Below are 20,977 nucleotides of genomic sequence, written 5' to 3'. Positions count from 1 at the left end.
CGCATGCACGCCCTGCCCCCACAATCTCCCTGCCCTATATAAGCCTACAGGGGCCCCACTCCCTTCAAGGCTGGTTGTCCTTGAAACCTTGTAAGGGCTGGGTTTGGTGAGCTGAGGAGAATAAGGGGATTTTTTGGAAGGTGGTTTTGATAATTTGGGAGCCTTGAATCTGCTTACTGGTTTGATAGCTGGGAGTTCTTTAAGGCCACATAATTTCCCCAAGATTTTGCTTGTAGGGTTGTGCTGAGAGGGTATCTTTACTCTGACCTCACTCATTTCTGCTTTGGGGGTAAGGGTGGTTAGTGGGCAAAAGGGCTACTACTCCACCTTAGGTGGCTTCCTGGGCACTCAAACTGCCTCTTTGTTCTACCACTTCTCTCCCTGGCAGGGGAAGTTCTGAGGGACGCTTTGCTACAGCCAATGAATCAGCAGCATTTGAGATCTTCCTTTGGGAGGAGTATTGTACTAACTGCTTGTGAGAGCCTAATAGAACAGATTAAGCAGACATGTTTCTTGCAGCCTTGCCTCACCACCTCAACACACCTGTCCCCACTTCTCTGTTCTCATTATGGTGTTGCTTTCCCTTAAACCTTCAGATAGGCCTGTCTTGTGCATGCTGACATAGTTCTCTTTGAATCTCACAGGTCCAGTATCGGTGTAATGAGGGGGATCGGATCCAGATGGTGCAATCCAGGTAAGGGAAGATTCTGGGTAAAACAATAGGTACTTAATTGATGTGGGGTGAATGGTTCAGTGCTTAGGGGGTGGGATTAAGTGCACTGGTGATTTGGAAGGGAAAATGAAATGTTTGGGGAGGGGCTAGGGAGATAAGAACTTTAGTTAGAGAAGGCCTGTTGAAGAAGAAACATTTTAAAGAGGTGGAAGACCCCCAGTACATTGATTGGGTAGGTGGAGGGTGGGAGTGCCAGATGAGAAGATATTTGGGATGGGTTGAGGGTGGATGTGGTCCAAGTGAGGCATAAGGAGCTGGCTGGAGTTTGCGGGCTTTTCCTAATCCCAGGTGAGTGCTGTCCGGAGGTGGATGTTGAAGGAGTCTTGATGAGCAGAAGAGAAGGACTAGCTCACTTCTCCTCCCAGAAGCTTCTCAGCACCCTTCCTGGCCATGAGGACTGTTGCCCCTTCAGTGAGGACCCAGAACAACTGATCCCCATGGAGTGGAAGAATCAGGAGCTGAGCTTCCATTCATTCATTCATTCACTCAATCATATGTATTGAGCGCTGATTGTGTGCAGAGCACTGTACTAAGTGCTTGGGAAGTACAAGTTGGCAACATATAGAGATGGCCCCATCTCTAAGGGAAGGTGATGAGGCCATGTGTGGATGACTAGGGGTTAATGCAGGAGGAGGATAAGGTGTGCAGAGGGGCCTGTCACTGTCAGTACTGTGGCTGGTTCTACCAACTGGGTCTAAGGCTCTGCATAAGAAACTGACTCGGTTGACTTGACTCTGGGACTGAGGAGACCCAGAACCCTTAATTCTACAGACGGGTCATTCCTGCCTGACCCCACAGTCCTGTCCACAGGGTCACCCTGCAAATCCTCAGCACCTGTAGCGGTGGAACCCCTCTGTGCTTGACAGTGACTGCCTCTGAGGGAGTTGGGAGGGTGGGCTGAGGGGTTGGGGGGAGGAGCGGGGAAGAGCCTAGTGCTTAGAGTGAAGCTGACTAAAGTGTTCTGTGGCTTGCTAGATGTGAGCTCTACTGGGCCAGGAAACTTCCCCGAGGCCCTCCATGCGGGGCTGTTCTGTGGAGGTATCATTCTCACGGATGTCGACCTCATTAATGCCTGGGTTCGGGGTCAGGGTTGGGTACTAGGGTGAAGGGCCTAACGCTCTCGCCAGGCTACCTGGCCACTCATGCTGCTTCTTTGTTCTCCAGCTTCTTGCTGTGGCTGTGGAAGTTCTCAAGGGCATTCGGCTCCTGCAATCCATCAATGGGTACGTGACGGCTTGCAGAACACTGTACTAAGTGCTTGGCGAAATAGACTGCAATACACTTGTTGCATGCCACCCTCACTCACCCACCTCAGCACACTTGTCCCCACTTGTCTGCAATTCTAACAGAGTTCTCTTCCTATCTCATAGGTCCAGCATCAATATTATAAGGGGGACCCAGATAATAAATTACAGGTAAGGGAAGAATCTGTGTAAAAAGATATGTACTTAATGGGGATTAATGCTTCAGGGCTTAGTGGGTGAGAGTAAGTGCATGGGTGAGCTGGAAGTGAAAATAAAATGCATGTTTGGGGGGGTGGGGCACTGGGGGCCGGCATCAGGGGCCGGCAGTGGGGAGGAGAGTTTGTTAGAGAAGAAAAAATTTCAGTAGGGCTTTTCAAGATGTGGGAGAAGGCTGGGAGATCCACTGGGAAGGTGGGGGTTGGGGGGCGGGGGGGGCGGAGGGAGGATGTGGTCCAAGTGAGGCATAAGGAGCAGGCTGGAGCTTTCAGGCTTTTTCTAATCCCAGGTATGTGTTGTTTGAAGGTGTATGCCGGAGTCCTGGTGACAGGAAGAGATGGACCAGTGGATTTCCCTTCCCAGAACCTTCTCACCAACCTTCCTGGCCATGAGGACTGTTTCCCCTTCAGTGGGGACCCAGAGCAGCTGATCCCCATGGAGATGAAGAATCCAGAGCTGAGCTTCCATCTCTAAGGGAAGGTGATTGGGGGGCATGTGGGGATGAGGAGGGGTTACTGCAAGAGGAGGACCAGGTGTGCAGAGGAGCCTGTCACTCTCAGTACTGTGGCTGGTTCTACCAACTGGGGCTAAGGCTCTGCATAGGGAACCGGTTCTGTCCGACTTAACTATGGAACTGAGGAGACCCAGTGTCCTTAATTCTATAGAGGGGTCACTTCTCCCTGAAGGCAGTCTTGTCCACAGGGTCACCCTGCAAATCCCCAGTTCCCTTAGAGGTGGAACCCCTCTGTGCTTGACAGTGACTGCCTCTGAGGGAGATGGGAGGGTGTTGGGGGAGAGGCGAGGGGGGAAGAGCCTAGTGTTGAGTGAAACTCACTAAATGTTCTGTGGCTTGTTAGACATGAGCCTTTGTAGCCCGGGAAAACTTCCCCAAGGTTCTCCCTGTGGGGCTGTTCTGTGGGGGTATCATCCAGAGGGATGTTGACCTCATTAATGCCCAGGTTCAGGGTCAGGGATTGGTACTGGGGTGAAGGTCTTAAGGCTCCCTCTCAGAAGGCTTTCTGTCCACTCAGACTGCCTCTTTGTTCTCCAGCTTCTCAGTGTGGCCATGGAAGTTACAAAGGACACTTGGCTCCTGCAATTCATCAATGGTATGTATGTGCTTAGTATATGCAGACCACTGTACTAAGTGTTTGGGAGAAAACAAAGCAACAGAACTAGCACACCTGTTGCCTGCCACCCTGACTCATGACCTCAGAACACCTGTCCCCACTTGACTGCAATTCTAACAGAGTTCCCTTTCAATCTTATAGGTCCAGCATCTGTTTGTTGGGGAGTCCCAGATGATACAACATAGGTAAGGGAAGGATATGAGTAAAAAGATAGGTACATGATGTGGGGTGAAAGCTTCAGTGCTTAAAGGGTGGGATACAGTGCATGAGCAAGCTGGAAGGGAAAACAAAGCGTATGTCGGAAGGGGCGTTGGGGGCCCGGGAGGATGAGAGCTTTAGTCGAGGCAGGCTTATTAGAGAAGAAACCATTCTGGTAGGGCTTTTAAAGCTGTGGGAGATGGGTGGTAGATCCACTGGATAGGTAAGAGGTGGGGGTCCAGAGGGAAGGATGTGTGGGGATGGGTTGAGGGTGGATGGTGGTCCAGGTGAGGCATAAGGAGAAAGCTGGAGCTTTCAGGCTCTTCCTGATCCCGGGTTAAGGCTGTCCGGAGGGGGATGTCGGAGGAGTCCTGATGATGGGAAGAGATGGATGGGGGGATTTCCCTTCCCAGAACCTTCTCACCACCCCTCCAGGCCATGAGGACTGTTGCCCCTTCAGTGAGAACCCAGACCAGCTGATCCCCATAGAGAGGAAGAATCAGGAGCTGAGCTTCCATTGCTTAAGGGAAGGTGATTAGGGCATGTGTGGATGATTAGGAGTTACTGCAGGAGGACTACAAGGTGTGTAGAGGGGCATGTCTGTCTCAGTATTCCACCATCTGGGACTAAGACCTTGTGTTGGGAACTGGTTCTGTCTGATTTGACTGAGGAACTGAGAAGACCCAGGACCCTTAATTCTATAGATGGGTCATTCCTGCTTGAACCCACAGTCCTATCCACAGGGTCACCCTGCAAATCCTCTGCTCCTCTAGAGGTGGAACCCCTTTGTTCTTGACAGTGACTGCTTCTGAGGGAGTTAAGAGGGGGTGGGGGAATGGGGGTGGGGGGAGAGCCTAGTTAACTGTGGAGCTGACTAGGTGTCTTGTGGTTTGCTACATGTGAGTAGTTCTAGGCTGGAACACTTCCCCCAAGGCCCTCCCTGCAGAGCTGTTCTGTGGCGGTTTCATCCTCATGGATGTTGACCTTACCCATGCCCTCAGCAGGGGTGGAGGGGTCGGGTAGTGGGTTGAAGGGCCTAAGACTCCCTCTCAGAAGGCTTCCTGTCCACTCAGACTTGCTCTTTCTTGGTTCTCCAGCTTCTCTCTGTAGCTGTGGAAGTTTTAAAGGACACTTGGCTCCTCGAATCCATCAATGGTATGTGAGTGCTTAGGATATGCAGAGCACTGTACTAAGTGTTTGGGAGAATTCAATGCAACAGAACTAGCCCACCTGTTGCCTGCCACCCTCACACACCCACTTCAGTACACCTGTCCCCACTTGTCTGCAATTTTAAGAGAGTTCCCTTTCAATCTTATAAGTCCAATGTCTGTTAAATGGGGGAGGGAGGGGAGGGAGCTGTTTCCAGACCATAAAACACAGGAGAGGGAAGGATTTGAGTCAAAAGATGTGTACTTAATGAATGGGGGGTTAATGCTTCAGGGCTTAGTGGGTGAGTGTGTGCATGGGTGAGCTGGAAGGGAAAAGGAAGTGTGTGTTTTGTGTGTCCCCAGGGGGTGGGGTGGAGAGATGAGAGCCTGAATCAGGGAAGGCTTGTGGGAGAAGAGACTATTTCGGTAGGGCTTGTAAAGATTTGGGAGACTGCTGATATGTCCACTGCGTGGATGGGGGGGAGAGTTCCGGGGGGGAGGATTGTGGATTGGATTGAGGGTGGATGTGGTCCAAGTGTCCCCCTTCAGTGAGGACCCAGAAGAGCTGATTCCCATGGTGAGGAAGAATCGGGAGCTGAGCTTCCATCTCTAAGGGAGGTGATGGTGGAACTGAGAAGACCCAGTGTCCTTAATTATCTGGATGGGTCAATCGATCCTACCTGAACCTGCAGCCCCGTCCACAGGGTCACCATGCCACATCCTTGGTCCTTCCAGAGTTGGAACCCCTCTGTGTGTGACAGTGACTACCTCTGAGGGAGTCGGGAGGATGTCGGGGGCAGGGGAATGGGAGGAGGGGAGAGTCTAGTGTTTAATAGTCTAGCTGGCTGGATGCTTTCTGGCTTGCTAGCCGTGAGTTCTTCTAGGCCAGGAAATTTCCCCAAGTTTCCCCGGGGCCGTTTATGGGGGATATCATCCCTCCCCTATCCTGATCTTATTAATGCCTGCATTGGGGGTCAGGGGTGGGTAGAGGGGTGAAGGGCCTAGCACTCCATATAGGAAGGCTATCTGGCCACTCACGCTTCCTCTCCGGTCTTCAGCTTCTTGCTGTGGCTGTGTTTAGTTCTAATAGACACTGGGTTCTTGCAGTCAATCGACGGTACTGGAATGTTTACTACATGCAGAGCACTAACCTAAGTGCTTGGGGAGAGTACAGTGCAGTGGAATTAGCAGGTGTGTTCCCTGTAGCCCTGACTCACCACCACAGCACACTTGTCCCCACTTGTCTGCTCATTGTGGTGTCTCCTTCCTTAAGACTGTTAGGCATGTCTTACATATTGTAACATAGTTCTTTTTCAGTAGTCTAGGTCCAGCATCAGTTTATTGGAGGGTCTCAGCTGATACAAGTGAGAGAAAGAGCTGAGTATATGTACCTAATTTCTGTGGGGCGAATGCTTCATTGCTTGGTGGGTGGGATTAAGTGCATGGGTGAGTTGGAAGGGAAAATAGTGTGTGTGTGTGTGTGTGTGTGTGTGTGTGTGTGTGTGTCTGTCCGTCCATCCATTCGTCCATCGTATTCCCCCATGGAGTTCAGTAGCATCCAACCTGCATCTTTGTAGGGAGCATAGAAGGGTTTGGTACAGAGTACTGCAAGCCTTCCCACTCCCCTGTTTAGTCTGCCACTGGAGACTTGTTGTCCTTTAAGTCCAGGCCTCTCCAAACCTGGGGGTATGGAGATTCAATGGCAGGGGTAGGGAAGGGTGGAGAATCCAGACTATCTGTGGCTGTTCTCTCACACCTACTGAAAACTAGGTTGACTTGTGGGGTATTGGAGGAATGTCTCTGTTACAGAAACTGCATCATTTGCATCTCTACTCATTTCCTTCTCAATTGCAGGAGCACCATCAGACCGATCCCTCCGGGAAGTGCTGCTGGGGGAAATCTCGGCAATAGGACCATTTCAACGACATCGTAACTGGTGAGAAGTAATTTAACTTGGTCTGTCATCTGCTCAGCAATAGTGATTCCCCTCTCTCACTGACTCCCATGCCTATTTCCTTGACCATCTGTTCTAGACTTAATTCCTACCTTGAGCCCCCAGGGACCACAACCCCTTCCTTCTCAAAGGAGGCAACTTCCAGGGCTTAATAATTTACTCTGCATAACCAATACTTTCCTATCAGAGAAACTATCAGGGGATACTTCCCTATCAGAAGGAACTGAGATGGGACAGGAAAGGGGGGTGGGGGTTGGGCCGGAGATGAGACTGACTGGAGAGGCGTTTGGAATTAGTGTTTCTCTGGACAGACCCTTTCATCCTATCCTATTCATTCATTCGATTGTATTTATTGGGCACTTACTGTGTGCAGAGCACTGTACTAAGCCCTTGGAAAGGACAATTTGGCAACAGATAGAGACCATCCCTACCAGACAATGGACTCACAATTTAGAAGGGGGAGACAGACAACAAAACAAGTCAAGTAGACAGGCATCCCTAGCATCAGAATAGATCGATAGAATTGTAGACAAATACACATCATTAACAAAATAAATAGAATAATAAATATGTACAAATATACATAAGAGCTGTGGGGTGGGGCAGTGGGTAGAGCAGAGGGAGGGAGTAGGGGCGATGGAGAGGGGAGGAGGAGCAGAGGAAAAGGGGGTGCTCAATCTGGAAAGGCCTACCTGCCCTACTCTCTCTTTCTGGCAGCCATACCCTCATCCAATGATGCAGCTGGACCTTCCCTCAGGGACAACTGATCTCTACCCCAGCTGTTTCCAATCAGGGGAATTAGTGACTAAGGCATGCACACCCTGCCCCCACAATCTCCCTGCCCTATATAAGCCTACAGGGGCCCCACTCCCTTCAAGGCTGGTTGTCTTTGAAACGTTGTAAGGGCTGGGTTTGGTGAGCTGAGGAGAATAAGGGGATTTTTTGGAAGGTGGTTTTGATGATTTGGGAGCCTTGAATCTGCTTACTGGTTTGATAGCTGGGAGTTCTTTAAGGCCACATAATTTCCTCAAGATTTTGCCTGTAGGGTTGTGCTGAGAGGGTATCTTTACTCTGACCTCACTCATTCCTGCTTTGGGGGGTAAGGGTGGTTAGTGGGCAAAAGGGCTACTACTCCATCTTTGATGGCTTCCTGGGCACTCAAACTGCCTCTTTGTTCTACCACTTCTCTCCCTGGCAGGGGAAGTTCTGAGGGATGCTTTGCTACAGCCAATGAATCAGCAGCATTTGAGATCTTCCTTTGGGAGGAGTATTGTACTAACTGCTTGTGAGAGCCTAATAGAACAGATTAAGCAGACATATTTCTTGCAGCCTTGCCTCACCACCTCAACACACCTGTCCCCACTTCTCTGTTCTCATTATGGTGTTGCTTTCCCTTAAACCTTCAGATAGGCCTGTCTTGTGCATGCTGACATAGTTCTCTTTGAATCTCACAGGTCCAGTATCGGTGTAATGAGGGGGATCGGATCCAGATGGTGCAATCCAGGTAAGGGAAGATTCTGGGTAAAACAATAGGTACTTAATTGATGTGGGGTGAATGGTTCAGTGCTTAGGGGGTGGGATTAAGTGCACTGGTGATTTGGAAGGGAAAATAAAATGTTTGGGGAGGGGCTAAGGAGATGAGAACTTTAGTTAGAGAAGGCCTGTTGAAGAAGAAACATTTTAAAGAGGTGGAAGACCCCTGGTACATTGATTGGGTAGGTGGAGGGTGGGAGTGCCAGATGGGAGGATATTTGGGATGGGTTGAGGGTGGATGTGGTCCAAGTGAGGCATAAGTAGCTGGCTGGAGTTTGTGGGCTTTTCCTAATCCCAGGTGAGTGCTGTCCGGAGGTGGATGTTGAAGGAGTCTTGATGAGCAGAAGAGAAGGACTAGCTCACTTCTCCTCCCAGAAGCTTCTCAGCACCCTTCCTGGCCATGAGGACTGTTGCCCCTTCAGTGAGGACCCAGAACAGCTGATCCCCATGGAGTGGAAGAATGAGGAGCTGAGCTTCCATTCATTCATTCACTCAATCATATGTATTGAGCGCTTACTGTGTGCAGAGCACTGTACTAAGTGCTTGGGAAGTACAAGTTGGCAACATATAGAGATGGTCCCATCTCTAAGGGAAGGTGATGAGGCCATGTGTGGATGACTAGGGGTTAATGCAGGAGGAGGATAAGGTGTGCAGAGGGGCCTGTCACTGTCAGTACTGTGGCTGGTTCTACCAACTGGGGCTAAGGCTCTGCATAAGAAACTGACTCGGTTTGACTTGACTCTGGGACTGAGGAGACCCAGGACCCTTAATTCTACAGACGGGTCATTCCTGCCTGAACCCACAGTCCTGTCCACAGGGTCACTCTGCAAATCCTCAGCACCTCTAGTGGTGGAACCCCTCTGTGCTTGACAGTGACTGCCTCTGAGGGAGTTGGGAGGGTGGGCTGAGGGGTTGGGGGGAGGAGCAGGGAAGAGCCTAGTGTTTAGAGTGAAGCTGACTAAAGTGTTCAGTGGCTTGCTAGATGTGAGCTCTACTGGGCCAGGAAACTTCCCCGAGGCCCTCCATGTGGGGCTGTTCTGTGGAGGTATCATTCTCAGGGACGTCGACCTCATTAATGCCTGGGTTCGGGGTCAGGGTTGGGTATTGGGTTGAAAGGCCTAATGCTCTCGCCAGGCTACCTGGCCACTCAAACTGCCTCTTTATTCTCCAGCTTCTTGCTGTGGCTGTGGAAGTTCTCAAGGGCATTTGGCTCCTGGGTGGAGAATCCAGGCTATCTGTGGCTGTTCTCTCACACCTACTGAAAACCTGGTTGACTTGTGGGGTATTGGAGGAATGTCTCTGTCACAGAAGCTGCATCATTTGCATCTCTACTCATTTCCTTCTCAACTTGCAGGAGCACCATCAGACCCATCCCTCTGGGAAGCGCTGCTGGGGGAAATCTCGGCAATAGGACCACTTCAACGATACCATAACCGGTGAGAAGTAATTTAACTTTGTCATATGCTCAGCAATAGTGATTCCCCTCTCTCTCTGACTCCCATGCCTATTTTCTTGACCATCTGTTCTAGACTTAATTCCTACCTTGAGCCCCCAGGGACCACAACCCATTCCTTCTCAAAGGAGGCAACTTCCAGGGCTTAATTTACTCTGCATTACCAATACTTTCCTATCAGAGACTCGAGCCGCTGGATTTACCTTGTCTCCAAATAATCCTCAACCACTCCACAACCACCGTCATCCTTCCCAGCTACGCGTTCTCCGCTGGGTCCGACGTGCCCCCCCCACCCCCCCATCTGACTGGAACTATTCCCCCCTCCCGCCCCCCTGCTCCGATGGGAACTATGCCCCATGCTCCGTCTGGCCCTATCGACCTTCTCTGTAAGGTCCTATCTCTCCTTCTCTGTCTGGTACTATCACCCCTTCTCTGTCTGGCTCTGTAGCTTGGCTCCCTCTGGACCACGCCCCCCCACAACCCCCATTCTGTCTGGAAGTATTCCCCACCCCCTCTCGTTCGGTCTGGAACTATTCCCGCCTTGCTCCGTCTGGAAGTATTCCTTGCCTTTGCTTTGTCTGGACTTATCCCCACTGTTCTGTATGGACCTATCCCCCCTGCTCCATCCATACCGCTACCCTTCTCGTTCAAGCTCTCATCCTATCCCGTCTGGACTACTGCATCAGCCTTCTCTCTGATCTCCCATCCTCGTGTCCCTCCCCACTTCAATCCATACTTCATGCTGCTGCCTGGATTGTCTTTGTCCAGAAACGCTCTGGGCATGTTACTCCCCTCCTCAAAAATCTCCAATGGCTACCAATCAATCTGCGCATCAGGCAGAAACTCCTCACCCTGGGCTTCAAGGCTCTCCATCACCTCGCCCCCTCCTACCTCACCTCCCTTCTCTCCTTCTACAGCCCACCCCGCACCCTCCGCTCCTCTGTCGCTAATCTCCTCACCGTACCTCGTTCTCGCCTGTCCCGCCATTGACCCCTGGCCCACGTCATCCCCCGGGCCTGGAATGCCCTCCCTCTACCCATCCGCCAAGCTAGCTCTCTTCCTCCCTTCAAGGCCCTACTGAGAGCTCACCTCCTCCAGGAGGCCTTCCCAGAATGAGCCCCTTCCTTCCTCTCCCCCTCGTCCCCCTCTCCATACCCCCATCTTACCTCCTTCCCTTCCCCACTGCACCTGTATATATGTATATATGTTTGTACATATTTGTTACTCTATTTTACTTGTACATATCTATTCTATTTATTTTATTTTGTTATTATGTTTGGTTTTGTTCTCTGTCTCCCCCTTTTAGACTCTGAGCCCACTGTTGGGTAGGGACTGTCTCTATATGTTGCCAACTTGTACTTCCCAAGCGCTTAGTACAGTGCTCTGCACACAGTAAGCGCTCAATAAATACGATTGATGATGCTCCCTTTAGTCCTACTGTCCTTATCTGTAAGGTCCTATTTCTCCTTTTCAAACTGGTCCTATCACCCCTTCTCTGTCTGGTTCTGCCCCCTTTCTCTGACTATCCTGCCCAGCTCTCTCCGGACCCGCCCCCCCCGCCCGCTGTCTCAGGGTTTGCCCCGCCTGCTCCCTCCGGACGTTCTGCCCCTGCTTCCTCGGGACTTGCCCCTGCCCACTCCCTCCGGATTTGCCCCTGCCTGCTCCCTCTGTACTTGCCTGCCCACCCTGCTCTCTCCGGACAGGTTGCTTTCTCTGGACCGCTCCCCCCCCCGCCTCCCTGCTCTTTCTGGAAGTATTCCCCCGCCACCCCCAGTCTGTCTGGAACTATTCCTGCCTTGCTCCGTCTGGAACTATTCCCCGGCCTGGCTCCGTCTGGAACTATTCCCCGGGCTGGCTCCGTCTGGAACTATTCCCCGGGCTGGCTCCGTCTGGAACTATTCCCCGGCCTGGCTCCGTCTGGAACTATTCCCCGGCCTGGCTCCGTCTGGAACTATTCCCCGGCCTGGCTCCGTCTGGAACTATTCCCCGGCCTGGCTCCGTCTGGAACTATTCCCCGGCCTGGCTCCGTCTGGAACTATTCCCCCGCCTTTGCTCTTTCTGGACCTATCCCCACTATTTTGTATGGACCTATCCCCCCGTTCCCTCTAGTCCTATTGGCCTTTTCTGTAAGGTCCTATCTCTACTTTTCTATCTGGTCCTATCACCTGTTCTCTGTCTGGTTCTGCCCCCCTTCTCTCTCTGATTCTGCAGCCTTGCTTTCTCTGGACATGCCCCCGTCCACTCTGGACTGCCCCCCCCCCCCGGATTCTCTTGACCTCCCCCCCCCCCCGGACTCTCTTGACCTCCCCCCCCCCGGACAGTACCCCCACCCCTGCTCACTGGATGCCCCCCTGCTCTCACTGGATGCCCCCGCCCCGCTGCCTCTGGACCGCCCCCCCACCCCCACCCTGCTTTCTCTGGACTGGCCCTGTCCCCGTTCTTTCTGGAAGTATCTCGCCCCCGCCCCCCGGTTATGTCTGGGACTAGTCATGCTTTGCTCTGTCTGGAACTATTCCCCCCAATTTGCTCTGCCTGGACCTATCCCCCCTGCTCCCTCTAGTCTTATTGTGCTTCTCTGTAAGGTCCTATCTCTCCTTCTCTATCTGGTCCTATCACCCCTTCTCTGTCTGGTTCTGCTCCCTTTCTCTGTCTGGCTCTGCAGCCCAGCTCTCTCTGGGCCCACCCCTCCTGCACTCTCTGGACCCAGACTCACCCCCCCAGCTCTCTCTGGACACGGCTCACCCCAGTGTCTGGAAGTACCCCCACCTCCACCACGTTCTGTCTGTAACTATTCCTGCCTTGCTCTGTCTGGAACTATCCTTCTCTCCCCCCGTCCCCCCTTTGCTTTGTCTGGGCCTATCCCCACTGTTCTGTATGGACCTATCCCCCCTGTTCCCTCTAGTCCTATTGGCCTTCTCTGTAAGGTCCTATCTCTCCTTCTCTATCTGGTCCTATCACCACTTCTCTGTCTGATTCTGCCTCCCTTCTCTGTCTGGCTCTGCAGCCTGGCTCTCTCCGGACCTGGCTCCCCCCTCGCTCTCTGGACCACCCCCCCCGCCCTTTTTCTGGAAGTATTTACTGTGGACCTCCATCCCACCGCCCCCTACCACCAAGGTTCTGTCTGGAACTATTCCCGCCTTGCTCGGTCTGGAACTTTTCCCCCCTTGCTCGGTCTGGAACTATTCCGCCCGCCCCCCCTTTGCTCTGTCTGGACCTATCCCCACTGTTCTGTATGGACCTATTCCCCCTTCTCCCTCTAGTCCTATTGTCCTTCTCTGTAAGGTCCTATCTCTCCTTCTCTATCTGGTCCTATCACCCCCTTCTCTATTTGGTTCTGCTCCCTTTCTCTGTCTGGCTCTGCAGCCTGGCTCTCTCCGGGACTGCTCCCACCCGCTGTCTCCGGACCCGGACCCCCCCCGCCTGCTCTCTCTGGACCCGACCCCCACCCCCGCTGTCTCTGGACCTGCCCCCCTAGCTCTCTCCAGACACGGCTCACCCTGGTGTCAGGTAGTACACCCCCCCCCCCCCCCCCCCGCCGTTCTGTCTATAACAATTCCTGCCTTGCTCTGTCTGGAACTATCCTTCTTCCCCCGCCCCCCATTTGCTCTGTCTGGGCCTATCCCCACTGTTCTGTGTGGACCTATCCTCCCTGTTCCCTCTAGTCCTATTGGCCTTCTCTATAAGGTCCTATCTCTCCTTCTCTATCTGGTCCTATCGCCACTTCTCTGTCTGATTCTGCCTCCGCAGCCTGGCTCTCTGCAGACCTGGCTCCCACCCCCGCTGTCTCTGGACCACGCACACCCCCTGCTTTTTCTGGAAGTATTTCCCGTGGACCTCCATCCCCCACCCTCCACACCTCAGCGTTCTGTCTGGAACTATTCCTGCCTTGCTCGGTCTGGAACTTTTCCGGCCTTGCTCCGTCTGCAACTATTCCGCCCCCCACTTTGCTCTGTCTGGACCTATCCCCACTGTTCTGTATGGACGTATTCACCCTTCTCCCTCTAGTCCTATTGTCCTTCTCTGTAAGGTCCTATTTCTCCTTCTGTCTCTGGTCCTATCACCCCTTCTCTGTCTGGTTCTGCTGCAATTTCTCTGTCTGGCTCTGCAGCCCGGCTCTCTCTGGGACTGCCCCCACCTGCTCTCTCTGGGACTGCCCCCACCTGCTCTCTCTGGGACTGCCCCCACCCGCTCTCTCTGGGACTGCCCCCACCTGCTCTCTCTGGGACTGCCCCCACCTGCTCTCTCTGGGACTGCCCCCACCTGCTCTCTCTGGGACTGCCCCCACCTGCTCTCTCCGGGACCGCCCCCACCTGCTCTCTAGGTACCTGGACCCCACCCCCCCACCCCGGACCCGATGCCCCCACCTGCTCTCTCGGGGACTGCCCCCACCTGCTCTCTCGGGGACTGCCCCCACCTGCTCTCTCCGGGACTGCCCCCACCCGCTCTCTCGGGGACTGCCCCCACCCGCTCTCTCGGGGACTGCCCCCACCTGCTCTCTCCGGGACCGCCCCCACCTGCTCTCTAGGTACCTGGACCCCACCCCCCCACCCCGGACCCGATGCCCCCCTCCCGCTGTCTCTGGAGCTGCCCCCCAGCTCTCACTGGACACAACTCACCCCAGTGTCTGGAAGTACCCCCCACCACCATGTTCTGTCTGTAACAATTCCCGCCTTGCTCTGTCCGGAACTATCCTTCTCCCCCGCCGCCCCCTTTGCTCTGTCTGGGCTATCCCCACTGTTCTGTATGGACCTATCCCCCCTGTTCCCTCTAGTCCTGTTGGCCTTCTCTATAAGGTCCTATCTCTCCTTCTCTATCTGGTCCTATCGCAACTTCTCTGTCTGATTCTGCCTCCCTTCTCTGTCTGGCTCTGCAGCCTGACTCTCTCTGGATCTGGCTCCCCCCCCCGCTCTCTCTGGACACCCCCCCCCCCCGCTTTTTGTGGAAGTATTTCCTGCAGACCTCCATCTCCCCCGCCCCCCCCACCCCCCACCCAACCTCAGCGTTCTGTCTGGAACTATTCCTGCCTTGCTCTGTCTGGAACTATTCTCCCCCACCCCCCCTTTGCTCTGTCTGGACCTATCCCCACTGTTCCGTATGGACCTATTCCCCCTTCTCCCTCTAGTCCTATTGTCCTTCTCTGTAAGGTCCTATCTCTCCTTCTCTATCTGGTCCTATCACCCCTTCTCTGTCTGGTTCTACCTCCCTTCTCTGTCTGGCTCTGCAGCCCGGATCTCTGGGACTTGACCCCACCTGCTCTCTCCAGACCGGCCTCCTGGCTCTCTCAGGACTGCCCACCCACCCCACTCTCTGTGGACCGCCCCCCCACCCCACTGTCTCTGGACCGGCCCCAGCCCCCAGCTCTTTCTGGAAGTTTCCCCCCACCCTGTTCTGTCTGGAACTATTCCCACCTTGCTCCATCTGGAACTATTCCCCCCCTTTGCTCTGTCTAGACCTATCCCCACTTTTCTGTATGGATCTATGCCCCCAGCTCCCTCTAGTGCTATTGTGCTTCTCTGTAAGGTCCTATCTCTCCTTCTCTATCTGGTCCTATCACCCCTTCTCTGGTTCTGCTACCCTTCTCTGTCTGGCTCAGCAGCCCGGCTCCCTGTGGACCTGCCCCTGCCTGCTCTTTGCGGCCCCAGCACCCCCCTGGCTCTCTGCGGAGCCGATGGCCCCACGCTCTCTCCAGACCTGCCCCCCGCCCCCCGGCTCTCTGCGGATCTGGCCCACTCCCCTGCTCTCTCCAGACTTGCCCCCACCCCACCGGTCTCTCCAGACCGGGCCCCGCCCCCCCCAGCTCTCTCCGGACCGCCCCTCACCCTTTCTCACTGGACCACCCCCCTCCGCTGTCTCTGGACCGGCCCCCCCCACCGCTCTTTCTGGAAGTATCTCCCCCCCTCCCCCGCCCTCCATTCTGTCTGGAAGTATTCCTGCCTTGCTCAGTCTGGAAGTATTCCCACCTTGCTCTGTCTGGAACTATTCCCCCCAACCCGCCACTTGCTCTGTCTGGGCCTACCCCCACTGTTCTGTATGGACCTATCCCCCCTGTTCCCACCAGTTCTATTGTCCTTCTCTTTAAGGTCCTATCTCTCCTTCTCTATCTGGTCCTATCACCCCTTCTCTGTCTGTTTCTGCCCCCCTTCTCTCTCTGGCTCTGCAGCCTGGCTCTCTCTGGACTTGACCCCACCCACTCTCTGTGGACAGCCCCCCCCCCCCCCGGCTCTCACTGGACACCCCCCCGTGCCTCTGGACTGGCCCTCTCACCCCCCATTCTGTCTGGAAGTATTCCCGCCTTGCTCCATCTGGAAGTATTCCCGCCTTGCTCCATCTGGAAGTATTCCCGCCTTGCTCCATCTGGAAGGATTCCCACCTTGCTCCATCTGGAAGGATTTCCACCTTGCTCCATCTGGAAGTATTCCTGCCTTGCTCTGTCTGGAGCTATTCCCCGCCTTTGCTCTGTCTGGACCTATCCCCACTGTTCTGTATGGACCTATTCCCCCTGCTCCCACCAGTCTTATTGTCCTTCTCTGTAAGGTCCTATCTCTCCTTCTCTATCGGGTCCTGTCACCCCTTCTCTGTCTGGTTCTGCCCCCTTCTCTGTCTGGCTCTGCTGCCCAGCTCTCTTCGGACCCACCCCTGCCCTTTCCCTCCGGACCCGCCCCCGCCCTTTCCCTCCAGACCCGCCCCTGCCTGCTCCCTCTGTACTTGTCTGCCCACCCTGCTCTCTCTCGACTGGGTGTTCTCTTGGGCCCACCCCCTCCCCCTCACCCCCCCTGCTCTTTCTGGAAGTATTCCCCCCACCCCCAGTGTGTCTGGAACTATTTCCAACTTGCTCCATCTGGAACTATTCCTGCCTTGCTCGGTCTGGAACTATTCCCCCTCCCCCTCCCCGCCTCGCTTCCCTTTGCTCTGTCTGGACCTATCCCCACTCTTCTGTATGGACCTATCCCCCCCTGTTCCCTCTAGTCCTATTGGCCTTCTCGGTAAGATCCTCTCTCTCCTTCCCTATCTGGTCCTATCACCCCTTCTCTGTCTGGTTCTGCCCCCCTTCTCTCTCTGGCTTTGCAGCCTGGCTCTCTCCAGACTTGCCCCCGCCCGCTCTCTCAGGACTGGCCCCCATGGATTTCTCCAGACCCGCCCCCCCGCTCTCTCTGGACCAAACCCCCCACCCTGCCCTCTTTGGACCACCCCCCACCCCCCGCTCTCTCTGGACAAGCCCCCCCTCAACTCTCACTGGAGCACCCCTCCCCCCCCCCCCCCCCGCTCTTTCTGGAAGTATTTCCACACACCCCCCCATTCTGTCTGGAAGTATTCCTGCCTTGCTCTGTCTGAAAGGATCCCCCCCCCTCCCCCCCACCTTGTTCTGTCTGGAACGATTCCCGCCATGCTCCGTCGGGAAGTATTCCCTGCCTTTGCTTTGTCTGAACCTATCCCCACTGTTCTGTATGGACCTATCCCCCTGCTCCCTCTAGTCGTATTGTCCTTCTCTGTAAGGTTCTATCTCTCCTTCTCTAACTGGTCCTATCACCCCTTCTCTGTCTGGTTCTGCCCCCTTTCTCTGGCTCTGCTGCCCGGCTTCCTCTGGACTTACCTGCTGTCTCCGGACCCGCCCCCCCCCCGCCCCATCCTCTCTCTCTCTGGACCAGCCCCCTCCCCCACTCTCTCTGGACTGCCCCCCCCCCGCCCCCCAGCCGAGACAGCCTCCCCTGCTGTCTCTGGTCCACCCCCCTGCTCTTTCTGGAAGTATCTCCCGCCCCCACCCCCCGCCCCATTCTGTCTGGAACTATTCCTGCCTTGCTCCGTCTGGAACTATTACCCCCGCTCCTTGCTCCTTCTGGACCTATCCCTACTGTTCTGTATGGACCTATGCTCCCTGCTCCCTTTAGTCCTATTGTCCTTCCCTGTAAGGACCTTAGAGAAGCAGCGTGGCTCAGTGGAAAGAGCCCGGGCTTTGGAGGCAGAGGTCAGGGGTTCGAATCCCAGCTCCGCCAATTGTCAGCTGTGTGACTTTGGGCAAGTCACTTCACTTCTCTGGGCCTCAGTTACCTCATCTGTAAAATGGGGATTAAGACTGTGAGCCCCCCGTGGGACAACCTGATCACCTTGTAACCTCCCCCAGCGCTTAGAACAGTGCTTTGCACAGAGTAAGCGCTTAATAAATGCCATTATTATTATTATTATTATTATCTCTCCTTCTCTATCTGGTCCTATCACCCCTTCTCTGTCTGGCTCTGCTGCCCGGCTCTCCGGACCCACCCCCCCCACCCCCGTGCTCTCTCGAGACCACCACCCCCACTCTCACTGGACCGGCAACCCCCCCCCACCGCGGGCCCCGGCTGTCTCTGGACCGGCACCACCCCCTGCTCTTTCTGGAAGTATTTCCCCACGGCCCCCCATTTTATCTGGAACTATTCCTGCCTTGCTCCATCTGGAACTATTCTCCTCCCTTTGCTCTGCCTGGACCTATCCCCACTGTTCTGTATGGAACTATAACCCCTGTTCCCTCTAGTCCTATTGTGTTCTCTGGAGGTCCTATCTCTCCTTCTCTATCTGGTCCTATCACCCCTTCTCTGTCTGGTTCTGCCACCCTTCTCTGTCTGGCTCTGTAGCCTGGCTCTCTCTGGTTTGCCCCACTTCCCCCCTCTGTCTCTGGACACCCCCCCCCCCCCCGGCTCTTTTGGGAAGTATTTCCCCCCCCACCCCTCCTGTTCTGTCTGGAACTATTCCCGCCTTCCTTCTCTCTGGCTCTGCAGCCTGGCTCTCTCTGGACTTGCCCCCGCCCACTCTCTCCGGGCCGGCTCCCTTGGCTCTCTCTGGACACGGCCCCCCACTGTCTCTGGACTGACCCCCCCCCCCCCCCCCCCGCCCATCAGCTCTTTCTGGAAGTATTTTCCCGCCTCCCCTTCCCACCCCCACCCTGTTCTGTCTGGAACTATTCCTGCCTTGCTCCGTCTGGAACTCTCCCCCTGCCCCCCCTTTGCTCTGTCTGGACCTATCCCCACTGTTCTGTATGGACCTATTCCGCCTGCTCCCCCCAGTCCTATTGTCCTCCTCTGTAAGGTCCTATCTCTCCTTCTTTATCCGGTCCTATTACCCCTTCTCTGTCTGGTTCTGCCCCACTTCTCTGTCTGGCTCTACAGCCCGGCTCTCTCCGGACCCGCCCCCTCCCCGCTCTCTCCGGACCCTGCACCCCCCAGCACTCCCTGGACCACCCCCCCAACCCTGCTGTCTCTGGACCGCACCCCCCCGGACCACCCCCCTGCTCTCTCTGGACAGCCCCCCCAGATCTCACTGGACCGCCCCCCCCCCACTCTTTCTGAAAGTATTTCCACCTCCACCCCCCGATATTCTGTCTGGAAGTATTCCCATCTTGCTCTGTCTGGAACTACCCCCCCCCCCCCCCCCCCCATTCTGTCTGGAACTATTCCTGCCTTGCTCTGTCTGGACGTATTCCCACCTTGCTCTGTCTGGAACTATTCCCTGCCTTTGCTCTGTCTGGACTTATCCCCACTGTTCTGTATGGACCTATCCCCCCTGCTCCCTCTAGTCCTATTTTCCTTCTATTTAAGGTCCTACCACCCCTTCTCTGTCTGTTTCTACCCACTTCTCTGTCTGGCTCTGCTGCCCAGCTCTCTTGGGACCTGCTCCCTCCAGACTCGCCCCTGCTCGCTCCCTTCGGACCTGCCCCTGCCTGCTCTCTCTGATCCGCCTCCCCCCCCCCACTCCCGACCGCCACCCACCCGGCGCTATCCCTGGACCGTCAACCCCCCACCCCCACCCCCCGGCTCTTTCTGGAAGTATTCCCCCCTCCTTCCCCCACTGTGTCTGGAACTATTCCTACCTTGCTCTGTCTGGAACTATTCCCCGCCTTTGCTTTGTCTGGACCTATCCCTACTGTTCTGTATGGAACTATCCCCACTGTTCCCTCTAGTCCTATTTTCCTTCTCTGTCTGGCTCTGCAGCCCGGCTCTCTCCAGACCCACCCCCACCCGCTCTCTCTTGATCCTGCTGTCTCTGGACCGGTACACCCCTGCTGTCTCTGGACTGGTCCCCCCTGCTGCCTCTGGACAAGCACCCCCTACCTTCCTCCCCTGCTCTCTCTGGACCGGCACCCCCCAGGTATCTCTGGACTGCCGCCCTCCCTCCCCGCTGCCTTCTCTGGACCGCCCCTCCCGCTGTTTTCTCTGCACTGGCCCACCCCAGTCATTTTGGCCCTGCCCTCTCTGGACCTATTTGCCTTGCTCTCTCTGGACCTGCCCCCTTGGCTCTCTCTGGACCTGCCCCCCCAGCTCTCTCTGGACCTGCCCTGCCCCCCGGATCTCTCTGGACCGCCCCCCCCCCGCCTTTCTCCCCTGCTCTCTCTGGACAGGCCTCCCCTACTCTCTCTGGACTGCCCCCTGCCAGGCTCTCTCTGGACTGGCCCCCCCACCCAGCTCTCTCTGGACTGCCCCCTCCGCCCTCTCTGGACCTGCCCCCCCTCCGGAAGCTGCCCCCCACTCTCTTTGGACTGCCCCCCCCTCCCCCGTTCTCTCTGCACTGGCCAACACCTCTCTCTCTGGCCCTGCCCCCCTGCCCTCTCTGCACCTATATGCCCTGCTCTCTCTGGACCTGTCCCCCCCCTGCTCTTGCTGGACCTGCCACCCCCCTGCTCTTTCTGGAGCACCCCCCACCCCCGGCTGTTTATGGACTACCCCCCCCCGCCCCCCCAGCGTTTCCTGAACCAGCTCCCCCTGCCGTCTCCGGACCGGCTCCCCCTGCCGTCTCCAGACGGGCCCCCCAAGCTGTCTCCGGACCGGCCCTCCCTGACTTCTCTGGACTGCCCCCCACCCCCCGCTGTCTCTGGACATGCCCCCCCCGGCCTTCCTCCCCTGCTCTCTTAGGACTGCCCTCACCCTGCTCTCTGTGGACCGGCACCCACCAGCTATCTCTGAACTGGACCCCCCACCCCACCCTCTATGGACCTGCCCTCCCCACACTCTCTGGACCTGCCCCCTCCCACTCTCTGGACCTTCTCCCCTGCTCCCTCTGGACCTGCCCCCCCCACCCCTGCTCTCTCTGAACCTGTGCCCCCCCCACTCTCTCTGGACCTGTGCGCCACCGCCCCCCTGCCCCGCCCGGACCTGCTCCCCTTCTCTCTTTGGACCTGCTCCTCTTCTCTCTCTGGACCTGCTCGTCTGCTCTCTCTGGCCCTGCCCCTGCTGCTGTCTGTGGCCCTGCCCTCCTGGCTCTGCCCACCCTGCCCTCTCTGCACCTATATGCCCTGCTGTCTCTGGACCGGCCCCCCCTGCCGTCTCTGGACCGACCCCCCCCCCCCCCCCTGCCATCTCTGGACATGCCCCCCCTGCTTTCCTCCCCTGCTCTCTTTGGA

At 55.8% G+C, this 20,977-nt stretch overlaps 1 protein-coding gene across 1 annotated transcript in view; it reads left to right on the top strand.

Moving 5' to 3' along the window:
- Window positions 1–4,219: 4,219 nt before the first annotated feature.
- Window positions 4,220–20,977, top strand: part of LOC119922699 (proline-rich protein 36-like) — a 71,140-nt gene continuing 54,382 nt past the window's right edge. The window contains exons 1-6 of the mRNA XM_038742383.1: window positions 4,220–4,296; window positions 4,619–4,676; window positions 6,524–6,605; window positions 8,078–8,127; window positions 8,455–8,577; window positions 9,511–9,592. Of these exons, the coding sequence (XP_038598311.1) occupies window positions 8,094–8,127; window positions 8,455–8,577; window positions 9,511–9,592 (239 nt within the window). The 5' untranslated portion in view covers window positions 4,220–4,296; window positions 4,619–4,676; window positions 6,524–6,605; window positions 8,078–8,093. The remainder of the gene's footprint in view (window positions 4,297–4,618; window positions 4,677–6,523; window positions 6,606–8,077; window positions 8,128–8,454; window positions 8,578–9,510; window positions 9,593–20,977) is intronic.

This window comes from Tachyglossus aculeatus, unplaced genomic scaffold (genome assembly GCF_015852505.1).
Source record: "Tachyglossus aculeatus isolate mTacAcu1 unplaced genomic scaffold, mTacAcu1.pri scaffold_121_arrow_ctg1, whole genome shotgun sequence".
Taxonomy (NCBI): domain Eukaryota; kingdom Metazoa; phylum Chordata; class Mammalia; order Monotremata; family Tachyglossidae; genus Tachyglossus; species Tachyglossus aculeatus.
Note: the sequence above shows the minus strand (reverse complement) of the source record. Positions and strands in the feature narration are given on the sequence as shown.